Here is an 18,448-nt window from a genome sequence, read left to right on the forward strand (position 1 = left end):
ACACACAAACACACAGACACACACAATGATCCTCTGGTCTGGGGTCAGTTTTGGATATCTGCAGTTGGGATGTGCCTCCACCCGAGCAGGTTCAGGGATCAAATAATGCAATCCCATCAGAGACCATCTGGGTTTCTGTCAGCAAGTGGCACTAAATAAACTCCACTGACTCTGGGTCAATGGTATGACGTAAACTAAGCATGGGAATTGTGGAGATTGGAAAAGGTCTTTGGATTAAATGTGATGGTGACTCCAGAGGGCAGTTCTAGTGTTTTATTTACTCAAATCTTTCACTTATTAATTCAATACAAGCACTGGCTGTAGGTCTAGGCAGACAATTCCTGCACTGTGTCAGTCCCACAACCAGGGGGTGACAATGTATTTCAATCCACACACACAAACACTATGAGAACCATGACTGTATCTAATCCTATAATGTCCTTCTACACACACATACACACACATACACACACACACACACTTACATGAAATATGGTGACGTAGTGCTGTATGAGATCCTCCACAACACGACCAGCGTTGTAGTCTTTACCGTCTGTCTGGAAGAGAGTCGGCCCAAACACTATCGCCAAATTATGCAGGTTCATCTGGTTCATCTCCGAGAACTTCTGCACACTAGACACACACAAACAAAACTCATAGCTTCTGCAAAAAGGGTGTTCACAAGGTGAATTACTCCTTATCATCTCAGGTCTCAGGACATTTTGAGCCTGCATACGCATGCACACGCACACGCGCACACACACTCACACACACACACACACACACACACACACACACACACACACACACACACACACACACACACACACTTCCAAGAAGGTTTTAGAGAGGCCAACTCAGAGCTGAACACTCATGTCAGAATATCTCAGAATAAGGAAGATGGCTTTGAAAAGGGGGAAATATGAACACAATACCATGGTTCAGTGTGTGTGAGCATACGTGTGTGTGTGTGCGTACATGTATGTGTGTGTGTACATGTATGTGTGTGTCTTACCAGTATAAGTGATTGACCAGGGTACGTAGTGTGGCTTTGTTGACTCTAGGAAGGTTATTGAAGAGATGCTGATATTGAGATATCCTCCTACTTTCATCCACAACAGCTGATTACACACAAACACACACACACACACACACACACACACACAGAATAAACACAATAAAAAAAAAATTAAAAGTTCACTTATATAAAGCTATAAAGCGATTCTCTTACACAAACACACATGACAATATGTAATTATAAAGACATTTGCAGATTTCAAGATGTGTGTGTGTGTGTGTGTGTGTGTGTGTGTGTGTGTGTGTGTGTGTGTGTGTGTGTGCACTACCTGTAGTACTGAGCCAACTGTCTGCTTCCTGACTGAACAGACCCTCCTCGATGTCCCTAAAGAATCTCTTCAGGACATTGGAGACGTCATCCACCTGCTGCTCGCCGTCCTTCAGCCACACCGAGCGTGCGTCCCGCCTAAAAGCTTCCAGCAGGGCGGCGATCTTACTGTTCACACCGCTCTTACGGTAGATGCCTTCTGACGTCAGCCCTGTAGGACAAACATGCGTGCACACATACACAAATTATTCATTTAACCTGCAACTGTATTACTGTATGTGGTTGGACATAAAAGCCATTCAATTCTATAGATCAGATTGTATAGATCAGTGGACACAATTACAGGCATATGATTAGTTATGCTCCACTTTGCTATCTGAGACTCTTTTGTTAGCTCTGAAATGACCCATTTAGAACTTTCACGACCAATCAGAAACCAGAGCACTGGAGCCCTCTCAACCAATCAGCACTTTGAGTGGATGATGAATTATCTGCTCTAAATGTCAAACAACATATCAAAATGCTCTCAAAAAGTTACTGGAAAACATTTCAAATTAACAGAAATTGCTGGAACCTCTCCCCAATTTACCATTCATTATCAAAGCTGAGCGTGATCAAGCTTAACTCTCTATCTCTCTCAGACAGACAGAGAGAGAGACAAAGAGATAGAGGGAATGAAGGGAGAGAGAGAGAGATTGGGGAAGGGGAGAGAGTGGGATAAAGACTGAGGAGGGTTAGCTGATAAAGCAACAGGAAAGACGGAAGTTAAACAGGACAGAAATTAATAGTCTTTGTGTGTGTGTGTGTGTGTGTGTGTGTGTGTGTGTGTCAGCTGTACCTCCTGTTATGTCAGTCTATGAAAACAGTTATGAGTCAAGTTACAGACCTGTTCAACAGTACCCGTGTGTGACCTCCATCTGAGCATGTGCGTGTACATACGGGTCAAAGTTATGGAACAGTCTACCGCTTGAGTTACATGCTTGCCCCTCTATCACTATATTCAAGGCACATCTAAAAACCCGTCTTTATCTTTTTCAGTTGGCTTATGGCTGAGCCTATATTGTTTTTATTTGTATTTTTATTTTCTTTTTCTTTCGTCTTTTATTGCTCTTGTCTGTCTCTTGTTTTAACTTAATTGAACTTTCTTTTATTTTCCTTTTATTGTTCGTTATTATTGTGCAGTGTCCTTGGGTGTATTGAAAGGCGCGTATTAAATAATATGTTATTATTATTATTATTACATACGAGTGTGTGTGTGTGCATGTACATACGAGTGTGTGTGCATGTGTGGATGTGTATCTAAGAGGTTAATGAAAGGGTGAGCTGTGTATAGTGTTTCTACATATTAACTAGACAATCCTGTAATCTCCAAGCCAGTCTGTGGAGAGGGGGAAACCCAGCTCAGTACAGCAGTGAAGATCCAGACTCAATCATCACATCAACCTCCTCCCCCTCCACACACTACAGCCCAGCTCACAGACATGCTACAGCCCAGCTCACAGACACACTACAGCCCAGCTCACAGACACGCTACAGCCTTGCTCACAGGCACGCTACAGCCCAGCTCACAGACACGCTACAGCCCAGCTCACAGACACGCTACAGGCCAGCTCACAGACACGCTACAGCCCTGCTCACAGGCACGCTACAGCCCTGCTCACAGGCACGCTACAGCCCAGCTCACAGGCACGCTACAGCCCAGCTCACAGATACGCTACAGCCCAGCTCACAGACACGCTACAGCTTAGGTCACAGACACGCTACAGCCCTGCTCACAGGCACGCTACAGCCCAGCTCACAGACACGCTACAGCCCAGCTCACAGGCACGCTACAGCCCAGCTCACAGACACGCTACAGCTTAGGTCACAGACACGCTACAGCCCTGCTCACAGGCACGCTACTGCCCTGCTCACAGACATGCTACAGCCCTGCTTACAGACACGCTACAGCCCTGCTCACAGGCACGCTACAGCCCTGCTCACAGGCACGCTACAGCCCAGCTCACAGATACGCTACAGCTTAGGTCACAGACACGCTACAGCCCTGCTCACAGGCACGCTACAGCCCAGCTCACAGACACACTACAGCCCAGCTCACAGGCACGCTACAGCCCAGCTCACAGACACGCTACAGCTTAGGTCACAGACACGCTACAGCCCTGCTCACAGGCACGCTACAGCCCTGCTCACAGACATGCTACAGCCCTGCTCACAGACATGCTACAGCCCTGCTTACAGACACGCTACAGCCCAGCTCACTGGCACGCTACAGCCCAGCTCACAGGCACGCTACAGCCCAGCTCACAGACACGCTACAGCCCAGCTTACAGACACACTACAGCCCAGCTCAAAGACACACTACAGCCCAGCTCAAAGACACACTACAGCCCAGCTCACAGACACACTACAGCCCAGCTCACAGACACACTACAGCCCAGCTCACAGACACGCTACAGCCCAGCTCAGACATGCTACAGCCCTGCTCACAGGCACGCTACAGCCCTGCTCACAGGCACGCTACAGCCCAGCTCACAGGCACACTACAGCCCAGCTCACAGATACGCTACAGCCCAGCTCACAGACACGCTACAGCTTAGGTCACAGACACGCTACAGCCCTGCTCACAGGCACGCTACAGCCCAGCTCACAGACATGCTACAGCCCAGCTCACAGGCACGCTACAGCCCAGCTCACAGACACGCTACAGCTTAGGTCACAGACACGCTACAGCCCTGCTCACAGGCACGCTACTGCCCTGCTCACAGACATGCTACAGCCCTGCTTACAGACACGCTACAGCCCTGCTCACAGGCACGCTACAGCCCTGCTCACAGGCACGCTACAGCCCTGCTCACAGGCACGCTACAGCCCAGCTCACAGATACGCTACAGCTTAGGTCACAGACACGCTACAGCCCTGCTCACAGGCACGCTACAGCCCAGCTCACAGACACACTACAGCCCAGCTCACAGGCACGCTACAGCCCAGCTCACAGACACGCTACAGCTTAGGTCACAGACACGCTACAGCCCTGCTCACAGGCACGCTACAGCCCTGCTCACAGACATGCTACAGCCCTGCTCACAGACATGCTACAGCCCTGCTTACAGACACGCTACAGCCCAGCTCACTGGCACGCTACAGCCCAGCTCACAGGCACGCTACAGCCCAGCTCACAGACACGCTACAGCCCAGCTTACAGACACACTACAGCCCAGCTCAAAGACACACTACAGCCCAGCTCAAAGACACACTACAGCCCAGCTCACAGACACGCTACAGCCCAGCTCAGACATGCTACAGCTCAGCTCACAGACACAACATAAAACAATTCATATCAATTCACTTTCTTTGAATCCCCTTAAACATCCCCTAGAAAAGGCTAAATAGAGCACTGGCCTTGCTGTGCAGTCACATGTTTAGCTAATGAGCTACAAAGTAAAACTAGGATGGACCTTATATAGTTAATAGATGAAAGTGTTGGTGTTAGAATTTCCTGAACAGTTCAGCAGGTTATATTTGAAAACGACTCGAAAATTAATATTGCTTTCAAATGCACAATGAATGGGGGCCAGCAAAAAACTGAATAAGCAGGACAGGCTTATACAAAACTGTACAAATCAATATACGCACAATAATTCAGCCTGAAAGCACCACAGCTGGGACCACAGTTGTAGCGTATGATCATCAAACCAAGCTATGATCAAATCAACACCTGCACACACTTCTGTCAGCACAGGCTGAGCTGACGGAATACAGTAATCCTGTGATTACTGGTAATGAGAATCCCATCACCATCTCAGCAGTAACTTCCGAACATAAAGTGCCAGTTTCTGCCTGAATTAAAACATCCACATAAGTGAATGAATTTGACCTGCATGAGACAATGTGCACTAAATAGCACAAGAACACAACATCTTGGTCCGAATGGCAAGAACTGGAATGGACTGGACTGGGACAGACAAGACTGGACTGGGACAGACTGGAATGACGCTGACCAAAAGCTACGGGCTAGCTTAAGTGTTAGTCAGTTGTTTGGCGCTGAATATAGACAGGCACTAATCTAGAATATAATAATGTGATACTATGACACTGTATGTTAGAAGAGGAGAGGGGGCTGACCGTATCGTGTGATGTAGTGAATACAGCGCTCCACTATAACAGGGATGTCACCCTCAGTTAACTGCTGCTGGCTCAGAGTGTCTCCAGAACTCCCAGCAGCCCTCTGGATTGATGCCGCCCAGCCGTGAAAATCCAACTTCCTCTCAGCCTCTATATACAGAGTCCTAGAGAGAGAGAGAGAGAGAGAGAGAGAGAGAGAGAGAGAGAGAGAGAGAGAGAGAGAGAGAGAGAGAGAGAGAGAGAGAGAGAGAGAGAGAGAGAGAGAGAGAGAGAGAGAGAGAGAGAGAGAGAGAGAGAGAGAAAGAAAGAGGGGAAGAATAAACCACAATCACCTCAGTCACAGCGCTGCTCATGTATGGCTCAGACATCCTTCTTCATGATCACAGTCCCCTCCAGCCCTCACAGTCTCTCTGGCTGTGCTGTGTTACAATCGACAACCGCTAACTACCTCAAACTGAAAATTCCCAAACCCAGGTTGATTTAGTCAGCGAGCACTCACCTCCCCCTCTCCACGAGAACCAGGACGTCATTATCTCTCGCTAAGGGGGAAAAAGCAAGAGCAGAAAGAACATTAACCCACTTTAGCCAATACCAATACCCAATAACTCACACAATCATGATACAGTCTATGTTTTTATGGGTTTGCCAATTTCCACTGCAGTTAATGCATTACAGTAGTTTAACTAAGGGTAGAGTTTTCTTGTCCTTCCCGTTGGGAGAAACCTAAACTTTTATTTTGAAAGGTGGTCCACCAGCACTGGCAGGGAAACAACCCCCCATTTATTGTTCCTAATTAACGGGTGATTATTGACGGTGGGAGTCTCCTCCCTTTCCTGTCCTCCACCCTTTCCCTCTCTTTGATCCCTCTTTCCCTCATCCCTGCCCTTCCTCCGCTCTATGCATCATCACCCACCCTCTCCACTTCTCCCTGCCTGTGCGAGTGCTGTAACCCTCTGCTGAAACATTCCCGCCATCTCCGCTTACACGACAGCAATGTTGTCGTACGGAAAAGTAGCGGAAGGAAGAGGAGCTGGGTGAGGCCGAAGAGGTCCAGTTAGCCAAGCCCATTTAGAACAGGGAGGAGAGGCTGGTGTGTCATGATTAAATCCCAAAACAAGCCCCCCAAAAACAAACATATCCAAGAGAAGAGAGAATCAGCAGAGGGAGAGAGAGAGTGAGCTTAATGGAGAGAAACATTCTCAGATGTAGAGTTTCTCACAAGGTCAACAATTTGAAAAGAAAATATCATAAATAAATACAATAAAAAACTACTGACAAGGGTATTAAAGTGACAAATTGCTGAACAACCAAGCAGAGAGGGGCACAAACCTTGAACTCAGGCTCCACTAACGGTCTCTCCTCAGGCTCCCCTAACAGTCTCTCCTCAGGCTCCACTAACAGTCTCTCCTCAGGCTGCACTAACAGTCTCTCCTCAGGCTGCACTAACAGTCTCTCCTCAGGCTGCACTAACAGTCTCTCCTCAGGCTGCACTAACAGTCTCTCCTCAGGCTCCACTAACAGTCTCTCCTCAGGCTCCACTAACAGTCTCTCCTCAGGCTCCACTAACAGTCTCTCCTCAGGCTCCACTAACAGTCTCTCCTCAGGCTCCACTAACAGTCTCTCCTCAGGAGCCACCAACAGTCTCTCCTCAGGAGCCACCAACAGTCTCTCCTCAAGCTCCACTAACAGTCTCTCCTCGAGCTCCACTAACAGTCTCTCCTCGAGCTCCACTAACAGTCTCTCCTCAGGCTCCACTAATGGTCTCTCCTCAGGCTCCACTAACAGTCTCTCCTCAGGCTCCACTAATAGTCTCTCTTCAGGAGCCACCAACAGTCTCTCCTCAGGCTCCACTAATAGTCTCTCTTCAGGGGCCACCAACAGTCTCTCCTCAGGCTCAAATAATAGTCTCTCCTCAGGCTCCACCAACAATCAATCAACCTTTATTTAAACTCGGAGTACATTGAGGGTGGCCCTCATTTACAATGTAGCCGAGGGAATACATGGGCAAGGGATTATCATAGATAAAAATGTAACATGATTAAAAGACCCAGCATTATAACAAGATGTACAAAATACCATAAGATAACACAAAAAAAAAAAAAAAAAAAAAAAATTTATATCAACTAAAACAGTGACAGGCTGTCTGAAGGTGGTTAGAGACTAGGTGTTTAAAATGATTGAGTGACACCAGCGAGCTGAGTTTTAGAGTTTCCTGTAATGAATTCCAGCTCGCTGGAGCACTGTAGCTAAAAGCAGATTTTCCCAGTTCAGTAAAAACTTTTGGGACCTGAAAGGTAATCCAATCACTGGAGCGGGTCTGGTAAGTTGTATTATTTTTAATAAGCATTTGTGTAATGTACGATGGCATATGGCCAGAAAGTGCTTTAAAAATAAAAATAAACCAGTGTGTTTCACGACGCACAGCAAGAGAAGACCAGCCAACTTTCTCATAGAGTGAACAGTGATGTGTATTATACGGGTCCCCAGTAATGGGGTAGTCTAGAGTAGTAGAGATGGGTAGTCTCTCTCTCACAGTCTCTCCTCAGGCTCCACTAATAGTCTCTCCTCAGGCTCCACTAATAGTCTCTCCTCAGGCTCCACTAATAGTCTCTCCTCAGGCTCCACTAATAGTCTCTCCTCAGGCTCCACTAACAGTCTCTCCTCAGGCACCACTAACAGTCTCTCCTCAGGCTCCACTAACAGTCTCTCTTCAGACACCACTAACAGTCTCTCTTCAGACACCACTAACAGTCTCTCCTCAGGCTCCACCAACAGTCTCTCCGCAGGCTCCACTAATAGTCTCTCCTAAGGCTCAGGGTGCCACATATCTGACTGCTGGATGAATTATTTCACTCCTCTGCCTGCTACATATTTTGCTGCAGTCATATTTGGGGCATTGTGTCAGATTCTGTCTCTTTTCTCTCTCTGTCATCTTATCTCTCCCTATTCTACCCGTCTCTCCCTCTCCATCTCTCCTATTACCGGTCTCTCCCCCTCCATGTCTCTCCTATTGCCTCCCCCTACTCACAGAGTTCCAGGAGTTTCTGCAGGTGGATGCTGTCCTGGCCGTGGCCGTCCTCCAGGCACACGTGTAGGGTGGAGGCAGCGAGACAGAACCACCCCACCCGCGAGCTCTCCAGGTTCAACGGGTCTTTATAGCGCAGCCGACCGATGCGTTCAAAATCCTGCTGAAGCAACTCCTCCGCACAGGGAGGGATGAAAGACTGGGGGGGTTAGAGATAGATAGATAAACAGAGAGAGAGAGAGAGAGAGAGAGAGAGAGAGAGAAGGGGATAGAGGCATGAGTAGGGGAGAAAGAATGAGAAAGGGAGAAATGTACATATATTTGAATGATTTATATCTTTCTTCAGTGCCGTTATAATTCTTATTGAATAAATATTTAATTCCAAGCTCTTGTTTCATGTATAAGCCAGTGTTAATCTTATATGAATGGATGATAGACTGAAAGAGAAAAGGACAAAAAGAGATAAACGAAGAAAAGAGGAGGAGTTCCAGTATCAAAACACCCTTGGACACCTTATGAACTTCACTACAAATCTGACCAAGAGTCAGAAGAACACAGCTGCTTACCTTGGCAATGGATTTGACCCATTCCCTCATGGTCTCTGGGTTGTCCGTCCCGAACAGGTAAAGACGCTCTGCGTCCGAATAGATTTCAAATGAGTGATCATATCTGAGAGAGAGAGAGAGAGAGAGAGAGAGAGAGAGTGTTAGGGTGCTGGGAGAATAGGAAGTAACTGAAGGAGAGGGGGTAGACACTATTGAGAATCACATTCTGCACCCTCTGGGGCCCTGGGGCCACAACCTGGGTCTAAAGGTGAGGTCTGGTGCCCTGGGGCCACACCCTGGGTCTAAAGGTGAGGTCTGGTGCCCTGGGGCCCTGGGGCCACACCCTGGGTCTAAAGGTGAGGTCTGGTGCCCTGGGGCCCTGGGGCCACACCCTGGGTCTAAAGGGCTGCTGTGTCTAGAGTTAATTAAGAATGTTGTAAACAATATGCATTTGCACTCGCAGTTGTTTCCAATTATTATTAGTGTTTTTTGTGCAGTACTGTCCGGTGTTGTCCAGTGGTGGTTAGGGTCACTTTTGAGTTTGGTCCTCTCAAGGTTTCACCACAGGAGATTTCCTCCATAAATAAAGCTGAATTGAAGGGCGTGTACCCGTGTGTCTCAGGCGGGTTGACGGCCAAACAGACGATCTCCCTCATCTTCAGGCCACCATTGGGCGTGGCGTTCTTATCACTCTCGTAGTAGTTAAAGTGTCCGTCGTTTAGCACACACCAGCGCCTGCTAAACTCTGGGAGGAGTACAGCCGGGAGGAGGAGTGGGAGACAGAGAGAGTAGAAGTACATACACACACTTGGCTTACATGATAAATGAGGATTCGTTTGGTTTTTTCTTCTTTTTGAAGACAGGCAGAACCTCTTCACACTCAGCTCACCTTCTTTGTTCTTCCGCTCTGTGATTGGCCGAGCCATGGATGCGGTCTTAAACAGGAAACCATTGTGTGTGATGGAAGGTGGGGGTACGTAGTGCTCTGGGTGCATGGCAACCTTCGTCTCTGACCTCGGGATCTCTGTGGGTCACAGAGTCAAAGTTCAAATACCTGGCCCATCACTGCCGGTCACGCTCTGGCCGGCGAAGCCAAATGCCGTGGCAACGGTTGCTGGGATACCGACCCGTGTTGCGGTTCTGGTTGAGGAATTCCACCTGTAGGTTCTGGCCGTGATAAGTGGCCAGGGCAGAGGGTGAGGGCAGGTCCGGCACTCCAGTCTCACAGTTCACATCGGCACCACAGAAGATCAGCGCCAGCGTCTCGCACACATCATTGGACTGAACGTTAATACACAACGCCTGAGGAAAAAGAGAAGAAGAGAGAGGGACAGGGAGAAGGGGCAGATGTAAAAAGGATGAAAAAGAGGGAGAGAGATACACAGGAGGAGAGAGAATGTGGGAGAGAAAGAAAGAGGGAGAAACAGAGAGAAAGGAGGAGATATTTTTTTAAGTTCTCTGAACAGAACTACAACCAGATGGCTGCTTCATTCCTCATAACATTAAAATGACTGTAATAAATCTACAGTCAGAACTTCTAGAAAAAAACAACATGTAGCAAAAACACAGCAAAAAAAAACAAAATTTCCACACTGTAAAAATAAAAACAGCTAATGTAGACAGAGAACCGTTTCTCTCTGCCTTTGTGCAATACCATTATACCAGTAAATATACTGTATGTGAGAGTCTTCCCCAAAGGAACATAAGAAACAAATCCCACATCTACACAGCCATTCCAGACATAGCACTTCTACTTGAGGTATTGACTTTAAGTCAGCGTTACTCTGGGTGTGGAGCTTAAGGTCCAGACCTTCACCACACATGCTGATCACAGAGAAGGACTCCAACGAGTTGTGTACTACAGAGGAACGGATGAGTGTGACTCAAGAAAGAAAAACAGAAAGAGAGAGAAAAAGAATTAGAATGTGTGTGCAACAGAATGAGTGAATATGGGAGTGTGTGAGAGAAGTGTGTGTGCGCGCGCGCGCGTGTGTGTGCAGGCATGTGTTTATACAGCTGAAAGCCCCTTCTTAGACCACAGCAGGACAGCAACGACCCTTTCTTTCTTTCCCACAAGCACGTAGTCACACACCCAGAGCTAAGCACACACAGTCTCTCACTCACACACACACACACCACTTTCTTCACTGACGGTTGATGTGAACAGTGTTTTCCACCCTGTTTCACTCTCCGCTCACGCTGTAAATGTTCCGTCCACACACCGAACCCTCTTACAGGAGGACTTGCACTTTGCATGCTGTCAGCCAGCTAGCCTGACTCCTGGGTCACGGCTCCCCGTCTGTCCCACAGCCTGAAGGTGAAACCTCAGAGTTCTGTGTGCGAGACCGACCGGTTGCAGCTCCAGGCTTTGGGCCGACAGCGTCGAGAACCGCATCGGTATGCACGTCAAGCACCGGAACAAATGGACTGTAAGTGTGACCACTTCCTTCACACCACTTTAAGGCCTGCTTACATAAATAGAACGATTTAATCTGTTTAAGACATTAAAAAGTGTGTTTAATCTCTGTGATTTAAAAACGAGCTCGATAGAGCTTGAGGTAGATGTTAGAGATGGAGACAGAGATAGAAGTGATATTTAAATAAAAGAATTTAAGGTCCACCCAAATCCAAATGCTACCGAGCACTCGGGTACAGAACAACACACGGATACACACTCTGTCTGTTACTGAGTCTCATCTGAAAAACTATAGTGTGTATGTATGGTACCAGGAAGCAGAAGTAAGATATTTTTCAACTTTGGTCAGTCATGCACACACACACACACACACACACACACACACACACACACACACACACACACACACACACACACACACAGACACACACACACACACACACACACAAAACAGACACACTCACACACAAAACAGACACACACAAAACAGACACACACACACTCACACACACACACATGCGCACACACACACACATGCGCACACACATGCGCACACAAAGTGAAAAAAATCACCACTCTTTCCTGAAAGTATAAATCAAATATCTTCTCAACAACTGTTCTGAACACTCATTAACCTGCCTTAACACTCAACCACACATGCTCACATGTACACAAGCAGTGTACATGCACACCTGCAAGAGTATGCATGTACACATGCACACACATACACACACACACACACACACACACACACACACACACACACACACACACACACACACACAAACATACCACACACAACAAAAAGATGCACGCTATTCTTTCTCACTTGGCAAATGTGTGAATTTCATGTGCACAGATGCAGAGAGCCTTGCACTTTATTTCTGACCTGTTAACTCAGGCCCACTCATCTCTCTTAACAGCCAGACTGCTGCGCTCAGCCACTCTGTAGTGCGCACACTCCTCTCACCGCCTGCTCCAACACCACGGGCAACATGATGGAGGCCGTCTCCTGCGCGCCACACACCCAGTGACGGCCCGCCCGCTGTCTCTCGTGTGTGGTGCCTCTGTGCTCTCACACACTCGTGAGTTTCATTTTCCCACTAAAGCTCTCTAAGCAGGTTCGCCTTTCATCGTGACAGCAGAAAAGCAACTGAACAATAGCAGGACACTGTAGGACACTACAGGACACTGTAGGCAATAGCAGGACACTTTAGGACACTACAGGCAACATCAGGACACTATTGAACACCATAGAACATTGTAGGAAATAGCAGGACACAGTAGAACACCACAGGACACTATAGGAAATATCAGGACGCAATTTTAGAACTGTAGAGCGCTGCTAGACACGTTATAGAATACACCCCTCCCCCAGTCACTAATACTCCCTGACACTCTCTAATACTCCCGTACAGTCACTAATACTTCCTGACACTCTCTAATACTCCCTTACAATCACTAATACTCCCTGACACTCTCTAATACTCCCGTACAGTCACTAATACTTCCTGACACTCTCTAATACTCCCTTACAATCACTAATACTCCCGGACACTCTTTAATACTCCTGTACAGTCACTAATACTCCCTGACACTCTCTAATACTCCCTTACAGTCACTAATACTCCCTGACACTGTCTAATAATCCCTTACAGTCCATAATACTCCCTTACAGTTCCAAATACTCCCTTATACTCTCTAATATTCCCTTACAGTCTCTAATACTCCATTATAATCTCTAATACTCCCTTGCAGTCCCTAAAACTCCCTTACACTCTCTAATACTCCCTTACAGTCACAGGACTGTACAGGAGCCTAAGGGGAACAGAGAAAACTCCACTAAAGTAAAACAGCACTGGTAATCTAGTGTACATGGGAGAGTATAGAATTTAAATCAAGCACATGTGGTTTAAAGTCCTCCTGTGTGAGTGTGTGTGTGTGTGTGTGTGTGTGTGTGGGTAAAGTCCTCCTCTGAAGCACCAACACACAAATGCAATAAATTCATCAAGAGCAGCAAATCACCTCATCCTGATGCCTGTGTCTCTCTGTCCCCCTCCCTCCACCACACTCACCCTCCCACACAAACTAGCATTCTGAAACTCACATCAGCCATATTGGCTCACACTACTAAAATCCTCTCAAAGGAACATAAAATGGACCACACACACACCTTAGCGCACACGCACACACACACGCACACACACACATACACACACACACACACAAAGCTACTATAAGCTTTCCAAACAAGCATGAGTGCTTATGTGTTTCACAAACACAAGGTATCCATAAATATTGTGCATGCGTCTGTGTGTGTGTGTGTGTGTGTGTGTGGTCCTGTCTCAAACTGCCTGGAGTACGACAGAGTCAGACTGTATTACAGAAACCCAGAGAGAGATAAACCTTTCAAACATACTGTGAATATTTAGACACACACACACACACACACACACACACACACACACACACACACACACACACACACACACACACACACACACACACACACACACACACACACACACACACACACACAGAGGGAAAGAGAAGAAAAGGTCATTTTGGCAAGAGTTATTACCTGTAAGGTCATTTAAATTAATTGGGTCTTTTTAGATTGCTAGTTTCTCATAGCACAAAGAAAACAAGCTTCACAACATGGGTCAGTCCAGCAGTCAAAACATGCACAGTGTTGACCACAGTGAAAATATGTAGATGGTGATCCAACACACACACACACACACACACACACACACACACACGCACACATGCGCACGCATGCACACACACACACACGCGCACACACACACACGCCCTACCATTTTCTCTTTCTTTCTGTCTCTCATTAGATCAAGATAGCTTTACTGTCAAAAGTACACATTGTAAATATATTGCAAAAGCTTCAGAAACATTTGATAATTATCTGTTTTCTCAAACACACAAGCACATAAACAAACGTCCTTTCTTCCTCTCCACATCTCTCCCCAGTGCAATCCTGTCAATGTGATCTGACCCTCCAGTTATGACAGTGAATCATGTTGTGGAATAACACGTCCAGACAGGTTTATTGCAAACACACAAACACAGAGACCCACGCACTCCTCAAACAGAATAACGAGGAACTGCAGGTGATGTAACTGAAGCCCTAATTACATCCATGGTTCAGCCAATCAGTGGTTACCCTTAGAAAATTAGACCCAGGATCCTTCCTAACGCAGCTGAACTGGAGCGGTACACTTTGACTCGTTTAACCCCCCAGCGCTAAAGTGAGACTCTTCACAAAAAAAAACAACAAACAAATGTGTGTGTGTGAGTGTCAGTGTGTGGTATGTGAAGTAGAAGTAACAAAACATCCAAATCACCGATATCTGTGGCTGATATCATAGAAAGAACCAGGAAATTTAAAAGGAAGCAGCAAACACATACAGGAATGTCTACATGCACACGCACACACACACACACACACACACACACACACACACACACACACACACACACACACACACACACACACACACACACATCTATTCAGGTATACCTATTCAGGTATATCTTACATATACAAACACACACACATTCAGGTATACCTACACATACACAAACATATATGCATATAAACACGTACACGTACACACACTCTATGAGGGCTGAGGTGCTTGCCTGTAGCACATTTCCTGAGGAATGTTTTGCGGTCCACACGCCTGGAGTCTCAATCTCCAGGGTGTGTCGTCCAAACCCCTCCATTTCTCACTCACAGTACGGACAGGGAAAGAAAAGAGAGCTTGACGCTCTAGTAGAGAAGACAGCACGCACACGCGCGCGCACACACACACACACACACACACAAACATACACACACACCATTTAACTCGGTTGTTTGTGCTGAGCATAGAAAAGGGAGAAAAAAGTTAAATCAGGCAGACATACTCCACATGTACACATGACCTCATATCACGGGGAAGGCATTAAATACGCACACGTACACGCGGAGGCACACTTACAGACACACACACACACAGTCTCACACAATCCACAATCCACTCATCCATACACACACACACACACACACACACACACACACACACACACACACACACACACACACACAGTTATTTATGAGATGAGGCTTAAAAAAATCAACAATGAAACATCGGCAGGTTAACACGCACTTTCCACATTTACCTTAGAATACCTCATTCTAACACATACTTCATTCTAACACATACTTGCATACAACTTCCTACATGCCTATTTCCTGAGACACCATCACCACAGCCAGCATCAGCACAGCTAATCACACACACTAACCGGAGTCCGACATGCCCCAGATCTGATCTGTGGGGGGTTAGAGTGGCACAAAGATGTCCATTGAGCAAGGTGGGATTATGCCACTAAACAAAGAATGAGACACTCTTCTATTTCATCATCCCTCCCTCATCCTCTCCCGTCATACCTCCCTCTATCTCTATCTCTGTCTCTCCCGAATGCCCCTTCTTTCTCTCAGCCTGATACAGTGTGACATTAACAGTGAGGTAATGGAGTAACCATAACTTGGCCCTTACTGGCTCTGATTCAGCACCATTCAGACTCGGAGACACAGAAATAAAACCACGTGTGTGAGATGACACAATACCCACATTCCCTTTAAATCTTAAGTCTTATTTCTCCTTGTAGGAATTATCATACAAAAAGTTTTTTCTTGGTTGAGAGGGGAGGGAGAAAGGGAGAAAGAGAGAGACACTCCCAGAGAAATTGTCCCACACACCTGAGCTGCTGTGTGCTAGTCCTCCATGTGCGTAGTGTGTTGCTGGGTGTGTTTCTCCAGTTGTAAAAGTTACAATCCAAAATGCAGACGTACAGCAGCACAGCAACATTCATGCATGTTATCAAGACAACAGTGAGAGAGGTACAGAGAAAGAGAGCAAGGGAGAGAGAGAGAGAGAGAGAGAGAGAGAGAGAGGAGAGAGAGAGAGAGAGAGTCAAACTATGTGGGTGGGGGAGGGACTTCAATAAAGGAGGTTGGACTAAAACTGAAACTCGGGTCTGTGATGTCACTGTGGGTGGGTGTGGCATCACAGCTGGATCAACAAACCAGCATGCAGGCAGAAGAGGAAACATTTCTTACTCACTCTCTTGTACCTTCTAGCCCAAGACTTGTTAATGAAAGTACTGAAAGAGCTGTGCCTCACATTCTTTACCCCCCCCTCCTCTCTCTCTCTCTCTCTCTCTCTCCCTCTCTCTCTTCAGTCTCTCTCTCTCTCTCTCTCTTCAGTCTCTCTCAGGGGAAAGCTAAGGTGCATCTCCAGGCTCAGAGGACAGGCAGCGGTGGCAATGTGGGGGAAGTTCCCAGTGTGTGTGTGTGTGTGTGTGTGTGTGTGAGCAGTGGAGGAAGGCCTGAAGGGGCGGGATTCACACAGAGAGAGGGGGCAGGAGTCAAGAGAAAACAAAGACTGCAAACAAACACCAGCAAGAGGGAGTGTGTGTGTGTGTGTGTGTGGTGTGTGTGTGTGTGTGTGTGTGTGTGTGTGTGTGTGTTTATGCACACATACGTGCCCGTGGGAGACAGAACAGTTTCTGTGTATACTCTCCTGTGCATTCTCTGCTCAAGATCGCTTGCATTCAGACGGACACAAACTGTTTTTGTCTCAGGAAACAAAGACATTCCCAGCACTCTTATGTATTCTCACAAAAACATAAGGGCTCCCGGGTGTGACAAACCCACACAGGTGAAAGCCAGACACGAGCCAACGTTCATACCTGGGAGGTCACGTTTAGCTGGGTGTAGTTTGTGTAGCCACGTTTAGCTGGGTGTAGTTTGTGTAGCCACGTTTAGCTGGGTGTAGTTTGTGTAGCCACGTTTAGCTGGGTGTAGTTTGTGTAGCCACGTTTAGCTGGGTGTAGTTTGTGTAGCCACGTTTAGCTGGATGTAGTTTGTGTAGCCACGTTTAGCTGGGTGTAGTTTGTGTAGCCACGTTTAGCTGGGTGTAGTTTGTGTAGCCACGTTTAGCTGGGTGTAGTTTGTGTAGCCACGTTTAGCTGGGTGTAGTTTGTGTAGCCACATTTAGCTGGGTGTAGTTTGTGTAGCCACATTTAGCTGGGTGTAGTTTGTGTAGCCACGTTTAGCTGGGTGTAGTTTGTGTAACAGGCGGCGCCTTACATTGTCGAGTTCTCCCTGGTTGCCAAAGAGCGGGTGATAGCGCCGGTACTTCCCCTCACGATATTTGGCTATGATGTAACGTCGCCTCTCCTCGCTGCTACTGGCTGGGTTCAGGGCTTCACTGGGCGGGACGTTGGCCGCCCAAAACTGATTGGCTCGTTCGTTGCCTAGCACCAGGAAAAGCTGGCAGCGGGAGGGGCAGAATAGGAGAGAGGGATGGGAGAGAGAAATGAAGATAAGTGAAAACGACTTCGACGGCTGGGCAAGATCACGTCGGACACAGCACGCCGGACACAGCCTACCTGAATGAGATCTTCGGTCCACACCTTTTTGTCCATTTTGAGACTCCGTACTTTTGATATGCTGGGGCCAAGACTACGGTGCTGTCCTGGAACAGAACAAACACACACACACACACACACACACACAGTCATTCATGCAAACACACACAATGCTGTATTGTGGCAGCCCTTGCTGTAAGAGCCGGCCCTGTCTGGGATGCTGCCATCATTGGCCTTGCTGTTCTGTGCAGCCCACCCCCACCATGACTCAGATAAGCATGTGTTTCTAGGATGACCGCAGCTCAGGTGTCAGCAAATCTCCATTCATTCCTGCCGCTTGTCCAACGAAGAACAGCTAGAGCTGTGTTCAGCTATGCAGCATGGATGCTAGCAGACGTGTATAGTTTATGATTTGTGAGCAGTATTCATTAGTTTCATTGCTGCGTAGAACCGCTATGCAGCTGGATTGTAGTTACACTGTAGTTTTGTTCATTTTGGTGTAGTTTTATGGATGATAGATAAGTAGGTTGTTGGGTGCTGTAGTATTGATGTAGTCG

The 18,448-nt window shown here is 47.1% G+C and overlaps 1 protein-coding gene across 9 annotated transcripts in view; it reads right to left on the reverse strand.

Annotated features, from left to right (window-relative positions):
- The window catches only part of LOC143500328 (arf-GAP with Rho-GAP domain, ANK repeat and PH domain-containing protein 1-like), a 27,229-nt gene extending 9,170 nt beyond the window's left edge, over positions 1-18,059 (reverse strand). For 8 of the 9 annotated variants that reach the window (XR_013126752.1, XM_076994435.1, XM_076994431.1 and 5 more), the window contains exons 1-12: positions 17,913-18,059; positions 17,611-17,793; positions 10,165-10,339; positions 9,927-10,061; positions 9,647-9,782; positions 9,059-9,161; positions 8,496-8,691; positions 5,967-6,006; positions 5,468-5,631; positions 1,347-1,556; positions 1,016-1,121; positions 486-633 (exon numbers count right to left, since the gene is read on the reverse strand). Coding sequence is in view for 8 of the 9 variants with exons in the window: in XM_076994435.1 (XP_076850550.1) it covers positions 486-633; positions 1,016-1,121; positions 1,347-1,556; positions 5,468-5,631; positions 5,967-6,006; positions 8,496-8,691; positions 9,059-9,161; positions 9,647-9,782; positions 9,927-10,061; positions 10,165-10,339; positions 17,611-17,793; positions 17,913-18,044 (1,728 nt within the window). In the remaining variant the exon portion in view is untranslated. Of the gene's footprint in view, positions 1-485; positions 634-1,015; positions 1,122-1,346; positions 1,557-5,467; positions 5,632-5,966; positions 6,007-8,495; positions 8,692-9,058; positions 9,162-9,646; positions 9,783-9,926; positions 10,062-10,164; positions 10,340-16,218; positions 16,377-17,610; positions 17,794-17,912 lie in introns of those variants that run through there. The other variant, XM_076994436.1, reaches the window with a different exon arrangement.
- Between the last annotated feature and the right edge of the window lie 389 nt (positions 18,060-18,448).

This window comes from Brachyhypopomus gauderio, unplaced genomic scaffold, assembly GCF_052324685.1.
Source record: "Brachyhypopomus gauderio isolate BG-103 unplaced genomic scaffold, BGAUD_0.2 sc141, whole genome shotgun sequence".
Classification (NCBI taxonomy): domain Eukaryota; kingdom Metazoa; phylum Chordata; class Actinopteri; order Gymnotiformes; family Hypopomidae; genus Brachyhypopomus; species Brachyhypopomus gauderio.